General features: G+C 42.1%; 1 protein-coding gene across 3 annotated transcripts in view; it reads left to right on the forward strand.

Annotated features, from left to right (window-relative positions):
- Nucleotides 1-16156, forward strand: part of ARFGEF3 (ARFGEF family member 3) — a 127515-nt gene that overhangs the window by 86607 nt on the left and 24752 nt on the right. For all 3 annotated transcript variants that reach the window (XM_074948501.1, XM_074948502.1, XM_074948504.1), the window contains 6 exons: nucleotides 1098-1231; nucleotides 3182-3327; nucleotides 4859-5038; nucleotides 5742-5886; nucleotides 7207-7329; nucleotides 9785-9882. In XM_074948501.1, coding sequence (XP_074804602.1) covers nucleotides 1098-1231; nucleotides 3182-3327; nucleotides 4859-5038; nucleotides 5742-5886; nucleotides 7207-7329; nucleotides 9785-9882 — 826 coding nt within the window. The remainder of the gene's footprint in view (nucleotides 1-1097; nucleotides 1232-3181; nucleotides 3328-4858; nucleotides 5039-5741; nucleotides 5887-7206; nucleotides 7330-9784; nucleotides 9883-16156) is intronic.

Raw genomic sequence — 16156 nt, forward strand, 5'->3', positions numbered from 1 at the left:
CAAGATTAAGCCCTGGCTGTCTTGGTTTTTGACTCTGCTGTTATGGAATTTCACTGTGATATCAGTCAAGATAGTGTTGTGATCTCCTTTTTTAAAATACATAATAAATAAAGACTTTAAAAACCCAATTTTACATTAATGTAAAGTTCAGTTTACAGCTTTAAGCTAAAAGAAAAGGAGTACTAGTGGCACCTTAGAGACTAACCAATTTATTTGACAGGTTTCAGAGTAGCAGCCGTGTTAGTCTGTATTCGCAAAAAGAAAAGGAGTACTTGTGGCACCTTAGAGACTAACCAATTTATCTGAGCATAAGCTTTCGTGAGCTACAGCTCACTTCATCGGATGCATGAAAGTGGAAGTGAGCTGTAGCTCACGAAAGCTTATGCTCAAGTAAATTAGTTAGTCTCTAAGGTGCCACAAGTACTCCTTTTTCTTTTTGCAATTTATTTGAGCATAAGCTTTCATGAGCTACAGCTCACTTCATCGGATGCTTTTTTGTTTTAAACTACAATCCTAATTCAGAAAAGCGGCAGCTCAGTGGGGAGCGTTGGATGCGCAGTCTTGCTGAAAATCACACTGCTTGGCTGAGTGCTGAACTTTAGGTTCCTGTGTCTGAAAATTCAGACCTACATTTCTCAGTGAGATTAATTCACTTACGTTACATATATCTGGGGCTTGCTCCTCAGATGGTGCAAATTGGTGTAACTGTGAAGATAATGGAGCTGTGTCAATTCACCTCAGCTGAAGAGCTGACCCATGTCATGTTTTGGATTGTTCGCTATTGGACAGATTGTGGCATTAAACCACTAGATGTATTTTGAGGTGGGATTAAGAATGGTCTGTGGCACAGCTAGAGCCCCAGAATGAGTTCTGGTTCATTTTGGAACCCCCTGCTCTTCCTCCCGCCAAAAATAATAAAGCTGGTGGATAAAAGTGGACTCAGTAACACTATATAAACTAATAAACTCTCAGTAAACTAATCTGCTGCTAACACTGGCAGGCAGTGGCTGCATGTAGGTGAGGTTCTTCAGTGCACATAGAAACTTTAACCTCCATGGCTCATTTTCAAGTTACATTCTCTGCACTGTTGCTTACAGGCTATTTGAAGATGCTGCTCACAAGCTAAACCTGATGGCACTGGGTGGCTTCCTATACCAGCTCAAAAAAGCTTCTCAGTCCCAGCTCTTCTACTCAGTCACAGATACAGTTGATTACTCCTTAGCAATGCCAGGTAAATCTACTAAAGGCCTCATAAGGATTCAGGTGTTTCTTGTATATTTTCTGCGTTTCCTACATGTTTTACTTTGTGTTCATTTTGCTACAATATATCCAGAACAGATAGCTGAAAGGCAACAATAAAATACAGAGTTCAGTGTAAAATCCCTCAGTAGGGGAATTGCAAAGCATTTTAAAAAGATAGCGACAGTCCCTGCCCAAGAGAGCTTTCAACTTCTGTGATACAGCACCTAGCACAACAGGGCACTAATCCTGACTCGGGTATCTGGGTGCTACTATAATATAAACAATAACAACAATCCATTTTAAATGTCCTTTTAAGGTTCCAAATTAATAACATCTATGGGCTAAATTCAGAGGTGACCTAGATGGCGGGTGAAGGTTACATGTCATTAAGTGGGTAGTAGACAGAGCACCCAACAGGAGCTCTCAAGATAAAGCGGGGGAGGGGGGGTTGGTATGTTCTCCAGGTTTCTCCCTCTCAGTGTGGAATCCACCCCTCTGTAGCACAAGGGCTGTGCAATACTTAAGTCTCCCGTAGGTCTTCGGACTGGGCATAAGGACCTGATCAAAAAGAAAATTTTCCATTGACTCAAAGAACTTTGGACCAAGATCTAAGTGAGACTTGAGCACAGGATTAGTACTGTCCCTCTGCAAAGGGGTGAGTTTCACCCCGAGTGAATTCAGATTGTTTTTTGTGCTACTTTGCATTGTTCCAGAATGACAATCAATTTGTTATTTTCAGCTCATATGTCTCCTCTCTCCAGGACTCAACAGCATGCATTACTTTATTATTAATAAATGGTCTCCCTCTGTGTTCTCTACACAGTGTTCCATCAACAAATGTTAGTAGTAGTAATAATTCCATTTTAAAGATTCATGCCATTAATAGTTAGCCTAGTGCACACAGCTGCTTAAATATTTGTTTTCAGTGTCAAAAAGAGGTCAGCTTTCTAATTATGTTCTCCATTAGAGATAAAAGAAGGGTAATCCTTTTGAGCCAGTCAGTGATGTGAAGTTCCCAACATTTTGAGAGCAGTGGGAGATGAAATTCTTTGTATTAGGATGGTTTTCAAAGTGTTGGGGAATTAAGAATATGTACTGTCTGTTGGGAAATTCAGCGTATCTTTTTGAGTGCTCTTTGTCCTGTGTTCTTCAGCTCAGGTAAGATAATTTACAACCTTCCACTACTAAGAAAACAAAGAAACTGCAGTTAATACTCTTCCCTGTAAATCGCGGGTTTCAGAGTAGCAGCTGTGTTAGTCTGTATCCGCAAAAAGAAAAGGAGAACTTGTGGCACCTTAGAGACTAACATATTTATTTGAGCCTAAGCTTTCTTGAGCTACAGCTGACTTCATCGGATGCTCCGATGAAGTGAGCTGTAGCTCACAAAAGCTTAGGCTCAAATAAATTTGTTAGTCTCTAAGGTGCCACAAGTACTCATTTTCTTTTTCCCTGTAAATGTTACCAAAGGCTTCTAAAGCCAACTCGTTGTACTCAAGATGAATCATAAACCACTTTCCCACCTAGACTGCATATTCACCAGTACTGAACATTATTATTTATTGTTATCATTGATTTATTATTTTATACTTTCCCCAAGTGTTTACACTTTAAAAATGCATTTGAAAAAATCCACATTATTTGAAGCCAGTGAGACATGTCTAAGCTGCAAAGCTGTGTAAGCTGTTCCTACAGTGTAGGTCCTTTTCTCAGTCTATTCCTGTGCCTTTTGCAAGCACAGACTTCTTGCTAAGCCAAATTTCATTCTGGATTGGTCTTGATGTGTATGTAATTAAAATCAAATAATTTGGCCAGATCTGAATTCCAACCCAGACCTGAAGATATGAAATGCTGCAGATACCTAATTTCTGTTAATTGCCCCTCTGGTCATAACAATTAATTTTCACATTTATTTACTTAATGCACCTAATTTTTCTTGTAGGTGAGGTAAAGTCAACCCAGGACAGGAGAAGTGCACTCCATTTGTTTCGTCTTGGGGATGCCATGCTCAGGATTGTACGGAGTAAATCCCGCCCATTGCTCCACCTCATGCGCTGCTGGAGCCTGGTGGCACCTCATCTTGTAGAGGTGAGAGAGAGAAAGAAGAACCTGTGGCACTCAGAGCTACAAGATATTCTACACGCACCTTACTTAGAGAGATTCAGAAAAAGTTTGAACCTTTAAATGACTAAAGCAGAATATCTGCAGTTATACTGGTTAGAATAACATTTTAAGGGTTATTAATCTTCTTCATTAGCTAGAGTCAAGAAGAAATACCCTCCTCTTCTAATGGTGCAGTATTGCACAGCTAGAGATAGGTACGTTGTGGGCATTTTCACACCTACCTCTCAAGCGTCTGGTAATTGCTACATTTGGAAACATGATTCCAAAGGCAGACCATTGGTCTATTTCAACATGGCAATTCCTATATTCCTGTGGAAACTAGTTGTGCCTAAAATAATTGAAAACTGTTCTATGTAATGGAGCTGGGTTTCTTGGGTGTATGTCATTCACATGAATAAGTATGTGCGCCTGAACTTTCTTTTTGTTAATGAACATGTGTCATCATGCATTCGGGTTTTTAAGGTGCACAGGAAGCACATTTCTCAGGCGTTTAAGATCTACGTTAAAGAAAATATTTGAAGTCAGGTGTCAAGGCCTGTTAAAGTGTCCATAGTGGTATGTTTTGACTGGACAAGTGGTCTAAATTTTCAAAATGACGAGTGACTTTGGATGCCCAACTTCAGATACTTTAAAGGGGCCCAAGTTTCAGAAGGTGCTGAGCACTCACCTTCTGATATCTAGGCCCCTTTAAAATGTCTTAATTTGGGCATCCAAAGAGTGAGATTCCCAAAATCACCTGTCGCTTTCAAAATGTTGGGTCAGTATAGTTCTCTGTTGGTGAACTTTGGCATAGGTGAAAGCATAAGGAAGAAGCGGCTGGATGGAGTGAAGGGCCTGAGCTTAGAGATGCCTGGATAGTCCCCAGTATGGAATAATTTTCTGTCCAGATTCACTCCAGCCCTGATTTTGGAATAGCTCTTGCCAAGTGAGCAGTGTACTGTTGACAGCATGCCATTTCTTTTTTAGTGTACTTTATTGCTAGTCATTTTTATTGTGCTATCAGTAGCTAGTTCCAAACAGATACCTGGTCCCTTTCCAGAGAGGCTTTTATTCTGGAGTCTAAGAACATACTAAGTAAAGTCCTTATCTGTAAATGGCCTTTTAAGAAAACATTATATTTATACAATGAGAATGAAGAGAAATCAAATCTCTCACACGTTAGCCATTCAAATGAACAGTAATCTGAAAAAGCCAGGACAATCGTAGACCCATTTTTTAACTTTTGAGTTTAGTGCTTTCTTTGAACTCTCAGTAAATCTTCTTGCGTCTCCAGAATACTAAGATACTCAGATACACAGCTCCTTGTTTTCCATTGGACAGTCACTCTGTTCATTCAAGTAGGACCCTCTGGTCACACTACGCTGGAGCTATTTTTGGAGCGTGGCACTATCAAGTTGCTACTTCTGCCTCCCCCAAAACAATCTAATCGAAAAGCAATTTTTTTTGCTTGGCCAAAATTCTGGTATTTCTTCCTTCATCCCTTCTGTCCCTGTAGGCTGCCTGTCATAAGGAGAGACATGTTTCTCGGAAGGCTGTCTCCTTCATCCATGACATCCTCACCGAGGTGCTGACAGACTGGAATGAGCCCCCTCATTTTCACTTCAGTGAGGCGCTGTTCCGCCCCTTTGAGCGCATCATGCAGCTGGAGCTGTGTGATGAGGATGTCCAGGACCAGGCAAGTCAACCCTGATGATGGTGTCTACACTCTGTGTGCCATACAAACAGTGAGGGCGGTCTCAGGTGTACACCTAGTGGCTAGAGTATCTGCCTACTTTCCTTTAATGGGGTGGTCTCTCTATTCAGGGTTTCAGAAGGGTCCTTTCTCCCTAACTATAGCACCAACACAAACTGTGGTAGACAGGGCACAATTATTTTTGTAATAAGCTCCGCTCTGTAAAAGGAGCCCTGACCATTGTCACCCCAGTGCAGTTCAGTACAGTGGCTTTTCTACACCGTAGTGTGTTGTTGAGCAGTACTATATTTTGCTCTGCTCCTTTGTCAGGACTCGCCTCAGGCTGAAATTACTTCTTTTACGAGGTAAGGGATTCCGCCTAGTATACACTGCATTAGAGCCACATCTTCAAAGAGGGGTCACATCCAATTGCAGCCAAGCAGCACTAGGCTTTTGGAATATATGCCTGGTGGTTTAGCTGTTCTCTTTCCTTAGAGCAGAAACGTGATTATTCAACAGAAATCCACCTCCAGTCCTATACATGTTAATGAAGAGTAACTTTCTCTGGAAAAAAACTATAGAAAAATCTACATTTTTCAGTTAGTTCTGTAGGTGTTTGTATGGTAATTTCTGTTCGTCATTCCTTCCACCTGTTCTGCTGGATGGATTTATGTTTGTAAAGCCCTCTCTGCTTTGCCTACAACAGGTGATCACGTCTATAGGAGAGCTGGTAGAGGTGTGTTCCATTCAGATCCAGTCCGGGTGGAGGCCCTTGTTCAGTGCACTGGAAACAGTACACAGCAGTAGCAAGTCAGAGCTTAAGGAGTACCTTGTTGGAGAGTATTCTATGGGTACGAGTTTTCTCTGTTGCTTGTTTGATATGTCTCTGTTTCTTCGTCCCATTATCTCTAGGACATAATAAATAAGTAAATAAAAATACGATCATAATCTACAATAAGGGTCCAAAACAATACACTGCAAAACTCAGTGGTGTCATGGGTGAGTTGGGTCCTTACTGTGGAGTAGTGCAGTATCTAGAATATTTTTTAGTAAGAAAACAAATGTAAATCTCTGAATACTTTATCCTGTGATTCCTGCCAGACAGTAGCAGAGACACAGAGGTGAGAAAGAGAGGACGTTAACAGAGCCGTTAAGCAGTCTGGCCAAGCCATGTTCTGCTGCTGGAACATTAGGTCTATCAGGTTCCTCTGTGGCTGTCCTCCTGGAGGAAAGAAAGATGCTCCTTATGGCCGTCTCTTGTCTTTACACCCAGGCCAGGCAGCCTACGTTTTGCCCCCAGTGTGAAACAGGAGCTCCTGTAAGAGGAGGACTGTTAGCACTAGAAGTGTAGGGGAGATGGTGAGCAGCTTCATCTCACATAATACTAACACATAACCCCTGAAGTCTAATCTGTAACTGTTTTGGTGTATCAGTCCCAGATCTCTCCTGAACACAGCATGTCAATTTTATGGCGCTTATATGGAGAAATATTCATTATTCTGACTTTTGATCAACTTAACAGGTATTTTAAAATGTTTTAAAATCAAATATAGGCATGTATTATGTGCCTGCTGGAATCTAGTCTTTCAGCTCCATTATGTACATTAGGCAGGCTTTAAAAGGCTTATATTCAACTCAGGATAACAGACCAGTTATGCCTCTGTCAAATAGTGTCAAGATTGTGAATGTGACAGCCACCATGTCAGCCAGCAACACCAAGAATTGAACCAGGGACCTAAACCGGAGCTAAAAGCATGAAGTGCTACAGCCTGCTCTAGAGACAAGTCTCTGTAGCTGGGGCAGATCTGCTCTAGTAATTATCTGGGGGGAATTTTTTGGCCTGTGTTTATACAGGAGGTCACAAAGGTGCCTTCTGGCCTTGGAATCTGTGAAACTGTGACTCACTCCTCTGCTGATCAGGCACAGAGGGGAACCTGAAAAACACTCACCAGTGGGTTGTGTGAGTACCCTCAGGTTGCTAGTCCCTGGGAGCAAGGAGAAAACGAAAGTAGATGCAGCTTCCAAGGCAGTCACAACATTTTCCTGTCAGAAAGTTGCCTAGCAGTCACAGGAGAGGTACGGTACACTCAGCTGAACTAGGGAACCTCAACTTTATTAAAAAAAAATAAAAGAAAAGAAATAACTGCCTTCACCTCCTACTGTTTTCACAGGGAAATGCCAGGCTCCAGTTTTTGATGTTTTTGAAGCATTTCTCAACACAGACAACATCCAGGTCTTTGCCAATGCTGCCACTAGTTACATTATGTGCCTTATGAAGTTTGTCAAAGGACTGGGTAAATATGATTTTTCCTTTTCTTTCATTAAGCGCAACCTTTCTGTGGTGGGGGCGAGAGGGGAAGAAGTGAGGTTTCCTTTATTATAAGGTACAAAATATGCTTGGAGAGAGGTTTAGCAGATGGTAAGCAGGGGTGCTGCATAAAAGACACCAAAATAAAAGGATTATTCAAAAACCTTTTGATGCTGTTGGATTTTAGGGCATGTCACAGCAACAAAGATTCAGCCATCGAATTATTAATTTTTTTTCTCATTTTCACAATGACCTACTACCCCTATATAAATACTGCAGAATTCTACAGTACCGTAATAGTCCAGAACTCTTCAGTCACGGTATTGTAATATTTGGGGGTGGGGTTGGATTAGCGCAAAGAACACTATAGCATTTTTTCATAAGGGCAGTTTTCCATTCGGTGATCAAAGCCACATTTTTTCCCCAGTCTCCTAGCAGCAGTTTTTGGCACACAAACTGCCAGAACTCTGCTGGACCCTTCAGTAAGAACATGAATATCACAGGTAATAACAATCTGTCAGCAAGATTAACTTTTCTTTTCTGATAGTGAGGGTAGAGTGAGTGGAGAGAAGATAGGGTATGCCAAGTCAAGGTGACCCTGTACTTTAATTGTAGTGCTTGGAGAAATTTCAGAACAAAGGCGAATTCGGATGGGTTGTTCTGCCCTCTTATTCACATTTCCCTGCTTGCTTTGATCATTTAAAAAACAATTGTCAGAAATTCTAAGGAAGTGTGGAATTGATTCTCCTCCTACTAATGTAAATAGCAAAATGCCAGGGGAAACTGGACGGGGCCGTACTTTCTTCTTTTATTTAACTCTACCTTTAATTCATAAATGACACAGTAACTTTGTGCGTGACCACACCCACTGAAGTCAATGGGAGTTTTACCACTGACTTCAGTGGACACAAGATCTGGCCCTTGAGGAGGGGAAGGGAGGGTAACTTCAATTATTTGCTACTTTATGAAGAAAATTAAAATGTATGTGAAGAGCAAACTGGCAAACACTGAACCTGGCTGTCTTCAGAAACGGATGTTTCTCTTGATGGTTTAAAAAATCTGTTTTCCATTTGGTGAGATGGATTTATCAAAGGGAAAAGAAATGGATATTTCTTGTTTGTAAAATTTTAATGGACAAATGGAATTCCTAATCTATATGTCTAATTCTGAATTTTAATGAAATGTCTCATATGTAATATTTCCCTACAAGTGTTGTTCTAGTTATCTGGAAATACAGACCATCAGCAACTGTTACTAGAATTTTGCTGATACAGAGGCCTGGTCTACACTGGGGGAAGAGGGGGGCAAATCGATCTAAGTTACGCAACTTCAGCCACGTGAATAACGTAGCTGAAGTCGACATACTTAGACCTACTCACCGCAGTGTCTTCGCTGCGGTGAGTCAACTGCTGCCACTCCCCCGTCGACTCTGCCTGCGCCTTTCGTGGTGGTGGAGTACAGGAGTCGATGGGAGAGCGCTCAGGGGTCGATTACTGCCCACCAATCCGGCGGGTAGTATAGACATACCCTCAGTAACCAAGGAAAGGACACTTATGCATTAGGGGTTTGTTCCAAAGCCTACTGAAATCAACAGCTGTCTCCCCACTGACTTCAGTGAGTTTTGGATAAGGCCCTAGATCTTGCACACCTATAGTACAGTGCTTATGAGGAACCAAATTTTTAACAATAAATTGTATATAGATCTGTTCATTTGCTTTAACTATTGGAAAGCACCTGCCGCTAGCAATAGGCACTGAAAAGTTTTAAATAAAATTATCTAAAATTCCTTGAACAAAAAACAAATTTCTCCCATTATCTCATTAACAAATCAATCTCCAGAGTAACTGCTAAGTTAGTGAGATACAGTGGTTCAAATTTATCCCTGGCAGCACTCCAGTGACATCAGTGGAGTTACACCAGGTTTGAATTTGTACCTACATGAATCAAAGATTTGTCACCTCCCTCTTAAACACTGTGGTCACACTTTATATTAAAGGTACATGTATAAATAGTTCATGAATGAGAAATAGATAATACGATGTGTGTAGTATGTGTTATAGATGGTTATAAGCATGTCAGCTGAAGATGTTATAGATGAATATAAACTCTGGTTATAATATAAGTAACCTATTGAATCTATAACCATCTGTAATAAAATTAATTATCCATTTATTAAAGCATTTATCAAATATTAGCACTTTTTTACAAAGTATTTGTAAATCTACTCTTAATCTAAAGTGTGACCACCATTATTATGTTGTTCGATGGGAGAAGTCTCCACAAACTCTTTGAACTGAGGTCTAAGTCTGCATTTATGGAAAGTGTAGTCAATAGCACATAATAGCCAGATTGAATGAGAAATGTGCGTTGCATAACTTTTAATGCTGTGTTTACATTTCTTTTTTTCCTCCTCCTCCTTCACCCTGCCCTTCCACCCCTAGGAGAAGTAGATTGTAAGGAGATTGGTGATTGTGTGTCAGGATCTATGTCTACAGACTTGTGCCTTCCCGCTCTTGATTACCTCAGGAGGTGTTCTCAGGTATGCCGACAGAGAGATACAGACCTGAACCAGAAAACCGCTTCTAGGTTTCTTGACTCACAGCAATCATTGGAAATGATTATGTATACAACCTTTGTGGCAAGCTTAGTGGTAATATCCTGCACTGCCGTACAGGAGGTCAAGGGTCAGTTCTTTATTGGAGTTTCTTACTCTCTTGGCCAGCTGAAGGGGGCAAAACTCAGGATACGGTAGACAGTCCTGAGGAGAGAGAAATGGATTGTATGCTCTGAATGAGCAAGATATGGTACTAGCAAGATCAAAGGTGCATCTAGTCTTACTCCAACAACACTGAGACTTTGGGGAGAGAAAAAAATAGTGAGAATCCTCAGATCTCTTGAAGTGTGATGGACTCCACCTGCTGAAATAGGTCAGCAGCCTGGTTATACTATAATAATATATGTAAAGGCAAAGGCAGAATTCTAAAAAGTCAGAATGCCAGCATATTTCGTATGCAGTGTTGTAGCTGTGCCGATCCCAGGATATTAGAGAGACAAGGTGGGTGGAGGGAATATCTTTTATTGGACCAACTTCTGTTGGTGACAGAGACAAGCTTTCGAGCTATGCAGAGCTCTTTGTCAGGCCTGGGGAAGGCTCTCAGAGTGTCACAGCTAAATACAAGGTCAAACAGGTAGTTTAGCATAAGGAGTTAGCACATATTCTAAGGGACCATTCAAGGTGAAGTGGCCCATTAATACCTTGTAGCCATAGGACGAAAAGGAGGGTTAGTGGATTACAGATGGTTGTAATGAGCCATACATCCAGTGTCTTAAGACCATGATTTTTAATGTCTAGCAAAGTTGTATGTATTTTGTATGAACCCAGTGCTCGCAGCATAGGTTTCTGTTCAGGGCTGCTTGGACATTTTTTGTCTGCACTTTGATATTATTTTAATTTATTTGTACCACAGTAACACCTGAGGGTCTTAATCATGCATTGGGGCCCCATTGTGCTGGCTGCTGTACAAATACATAACAGAGAGAGTGTCCTTGCCCCAAAGCAATTACAATCCAAGTATAAGATGAGAGGCAACAAGTAGATGCAACAGACAGACTGCAAGAGGGGAATGGGCACAACGAAATAATGAGACCATGCTGGTCAGCAAGATAAGCATCAGTTCCAGCAAATCATAATTAGTAGTTGTTAATATTCTGTGTGATAGTATTAAGCATTTGGTGAATGGCAAAATCTGCTACACATCACATTACCCTTTTCCCCCTACCACAACCACAGAGAAAGAGAACCACCCTATCTGTCTCTCTGATATAAATTTTAATTAATATTATCAAAGAAAAAAGAAGAGTAAAAAATACAATAGGTACATTGCAAATACCTCTATTATATTCAAAAATGCCTAAGAACCAAAGTACAGGACTCCTCTCTGTTCACAAATTGAAATTTAGGTCCCAATTCTACCATGCTCAAAGCAGTCCTTTACTCTGTAAATAGCCCTACTGAAATCAGAGGGACTGCTTGCAAAGTACCTATTCAGTGTGAGTTACGGGGCAGAATCAGGCCCTTACATTATGGTTTGTTTGGTTTTTTAAAATACCTTGCTCTCTGTTGGGTATTGCAGTCTGAAGATGTTGGAGAACCAGGCCATGGAGGCTGCCTCATAATTTGAGAAACACTATTTAGTTTATAGGGCTTGGTATGACGCAATACAAATACAGGGAGTGAAAATGTTCATGGCACTACACTGATGTAGTTTATTTAGCTCTGGACCACTGGCACCAATGTGCGATTGTGAGGGACCATTTTGAATACTACATTGAATTTTAATACATTCAGTTCATATGGTTAGCAGCCACTCACTCAAGAACTTCTGAAGTTACTTAGATACCAACGATTTATGGCACCAAAAAATGTGGAATCCCAGTTTTCAAAACATATAAGGCATTAACATTATCTCTGGTGACTGGTGATATAATCCTGCAAAGATCATGTTCATTGCAGTTGGCAAACCAGTATATATTATTTCAGGAGCAATCAACCTTTACTGGGCTAGTGATCAGAAAGAAAAAAAACAATCTCCAAAATAATCTGCAGATAGGTGGATGGCTGGTAGATAAAGATAATATTAGGTTTCAGAGTAACAGCCGTGTTAGTCTGTATTCGCAAAAAGAAAAGGAGTACTCGTGGCACCTTAGAGACTAACCAATTTATTTGAGCGTGAGCTTTCGTGAGCTACAGCTCACTTCATCGGATGCATACTGTGGAAATTGCATAAGACATTATATACACAGACACCATGAAACAATACCTCCTCCCACCCCACTCTAATGCTGGTAATAGCTTATCTAAAGTGATCATCAAGTTGGGCCATTTCCAGCACAAATCCAGGTGTTCTCACCCTCCGCCCCCCCACACAGACAAACTCACTCTCTTGCTGGTAATAGCCCATCCAAAGTGACCACTCTCTTCACAATGTGTATGATAATCAAGGTGGGCCATTTCCTGCAGAAATCCAGGTTCTCTCGCCCCCCTCCAAAAACCACACACACAAACTCACTCTCCTGCTGGTAATAGCCTATCCAAAGTGACCACTCTCCTTACAACCTGCATGAAAATCAAGGTGGGCCATTTCCAGCACAAATACAGGTTTTCTCACTCCCCCACCCCCATACACACACAAACTCACTCTCCTGCTGGTAATAGCTCATCCAAAGTGACCACTCTCCCCACAATGTGCATGACAATCAAGGTGGGCCACTTCCAGCATAAATCCAAGTTTAACCAGAACGTCGGGGGGGGGGGGGGGGTAGGAAAAAACAAGGGGAAATAGGCTACCTTGTATAATGACTTAGCCACTCCCAGTCTCTATTTAAGCCTAAATAAATAGTATCCAATGAAGTGAGCTGTAGCTCACGAAAGCTCATGCTCAAATAAATTGGTTAGTCTCTAAGGTGCCACGAGTACTCCTTTTCTTTTTGCGAATACAGACTAACACGGCTGTTACTCTGAAACCTGTCATTATGCAAGGCACTGCATTTAGCCGTATGGAGTGGAAATCTATCAACTGCATGAAAAAACTTGTACAGATACAGACAGACATCATCTTCCTTTCCAAATGCAAACAGATGGACATCGTACCAAAAGGACTGAAGGTAAAAAATCCATTACAATCTACATACCACACAGACTATGCTGACAGCTTGTGCCACACGCTCTCAAAGAAACTGCGGAATCACCTGATCAACATCCTCTACAGCAAACAGGGAAAGATTAAGAATGAGCTCTCAAAACTGGATAACTCTCATAAAAAACCAACCTTCCACACAAACTTCCTCGTGGCTGGATTTTACTAAAACTAGACAAGCCATTTACAACGCACACTTTGCTTCTCTACAAAAGAAAAAGGACACTAAACTTTCTAAACTACTACATGCTACAAGGGGCCACAGCAATGGTTCCCTCAACCCACCCAGCAATATTGTTAACCTATCCAACTATACTCTCAGCCCAGCAGAAGCAGCTGTCCTATCTCGGGGCCTCTCCTTCTGCCCCTCCACCCCCACAAACATGATACAGTTCTGTGGTGACCTAGAATCCTATTTTCGACGTCTCCGACTCAAGGAATATTTCCAAAATACCTCTGAACAACATACTAATCCACAGAGGCCTCCCGACCAACATTACAAAAAGAAGGATTCTAGGTGGACTCCTCCTGAAGGTCGAAACAGCAGACTGGACTTCTACATAGAGTGCTTCCGCCGACATGCACGGGCTGAAATTGTGGAAAAGCAGCATCACTTGCCCCATAACCTCAGCCGTGCGGAACACAATGCCATCCACAGCCTCAGAAACAACTCTGACATCATAATCAAAAAGGCTGACAAAGGAGGTGCTGTTGTCATCATGAATAGGTCAGAATATGAACAAGAGGCTGCTCGGCAGCTCTCCAACACCACTTTCTACAAGCCATTACCCTATGATCCCACTGAGAGTTACCAAAAGCAACTACAGCATTTGCTCAAGAAACTTCCTGAAAAAGCACAAGATCAAATCCGCACAGACACACCCCTGGAACCCCGACCTGGGATATTCTATCTACTACCCAAGATCCATAAACCTGGAAATCCTGGGCGCCCCATCATCTCAGGCATTGGCACCCTGACAGCAGGACTGTCTGGCTGTGTAGACTCCCTCCTCAGGCCCTACGCTACCAGCACTCCCAGCTACCTTCGAGATACCACTGGCTTCCTGAGGAAACTACAATCCATCGGTGATCTTCCTGATAACACCATCCTGGCCACAATGGTTGTAGAAGCCCTCTACACCAACATTCCACACAAAGATGGACTACAAGCCGTCAAGAACACTATCCCCGATAATGTCACGGCTAACCTGGTGGCTGAACTTTGTGACTTTGTCCTTACCCATAACTATTTTACATTTGGGGACAATGTATACCTTCAGATCAGCGGCACTGCTATGGGTACCCGCATGGCCCCACAGTATGCCAACATTTTTATGGCTGATTTAGAACAATGATTCCTCAGCTCTCATCCCCTAACGCTCCTACTCTACTTGCGCTATATTGATGACATCTTCATCATCTGGACCCATGGAAAAGAAGCCCTTGAGGAATTCCACCATGATTTCAACAATTTCCATCTCACCATCAACCTCAGCCTGGTCCAGTCCACACAAGAGATCCACTTCCTGGACACTACAGTGCTAATAAGCGATGGTCACATAAACACCACCCTATACCGGAAACCTACTGACCGCTATTCCTACCTACATGCCTCCAGCTTTCACCCTGACCACACCACACGATCCATCGTCTACAGCCAAGCTCTGCAATACAACCGCATTTGCTCCAACCCCTCAGACAGAGACAAGCACCTACAAGATCTCTATCAAGCATTCTTACAACTACAGTACCCACCTGCGGAAGTGAAGAAACAGATTGATAGAGCCAGAAGAGTTCCCAGAAGTCACCTACTACAGGACAGGCCTAACAAAGAAAATAACAGAACGCCACTAGCCGTCACCTTCAGACCCCAACTAAAACCCCTCCAACGCATTATTAAGGATCTACAACCTATCCTGAAGGATGACCCAACACTCTCACAAATCTTGGGAGACAGGCCAGTCCTTGCCTACAGACAGCCCCCCAACCTGAAGCGAATACTCACCAACAACCACATACCACACAACAGAACCACTAACCCAGGAACCTATCCTTGCAACAAAGCCTGTTGCCAACTGTGCCCACATATCTATTCAGGGGACACCATCACAGGGCCTAATAACATCAGCCACACTATCAGAGGCTCGTTCACCTGCACATCCACCAATGTGATATATGCCATCATGTGCCAGCAATGCCCCTCTGCCATGTACATTGGTCAAACTGGACAGTCTCTATGTAAAAGAATAAATGGACACAAATCAGATGTCAAGAATTATAACATTCATAAACCAGTCGGAGAACACTTCAATCTCTCTGGTCACGCAATCGGAGACATGAAGGTCGCTATCTTACAACAAAAACTTCAAATCCAGAGTCCAGCGAGAAACTGCTGAATTGGAATTCATTTGCAAATTGGATACTATTAATTTAGGCTTAAATAGAGACTGGGAGTGGCTAAGTCATTATACAAGGTAGCCTATTTCCCCTTGTTTTTTCCTACCCCCCCCCCCCCGACGTTCTGGTTAAACTTGGATTTATGCTGGAAGTGGCCCACCTTGATTGTCATGCACATTGTGGTGAGAGTGGTCACTTTGGATGAGCTATTACCAGCAGGAGAGTGAGTTTGTCTGTGGGGGGGCGGAGGGTGAGAAAACCTGGATTTGTGCTGGAAATGGCCCACCTTGATTATCATACACATTGTGAAGAGAGTGGTCACTTTGGATGGGCTATTACCAGCAAGAGAGTGAGTTTGTCTGTGGGGGGGCGGAGGGTGAGAGAACCTGGATTTGTGCTGGAAATGGCCCAACTTGATGATCACTTTAGATAAGCTATTACCAGCAGGAGAGTGGGGTGGGAGGAGGTATTGTTTCATGGTGTCTGTGTATATAATGTCTTCTGCAATTTCCACAGTATGCATCCGATGAAGTGAGCTGTAGCTCACGAAAGCTCATGCTCAAATAAATTTGGTTAGTCTCTAAGGTGCCACAAGTACTCCTTTTCTTTTTGCGAAAGATAATATTTAGTATTTATTCAGTTCTTTACATCTTCAAAGTACTCTGTGTACAACTAATCCTCAGAACACTCAGGAAGGACCAGTATTATTTGAATTTCGCA

Source organism: Natator depressus, chromosome 3 (assembly GCF_965152275.1).
Source record: "Natator depressus isolate rNatDep1 chromosome 3, rNatDep2.hap1, whole genome shotgun sequence".
In the NCBI taxonomy this organism is placed as follows: domain Eukaryota; kingdom Metazoa; phylum Chordata; order Testudines; family Cheloniidae; genus Natator; species Natator depressus.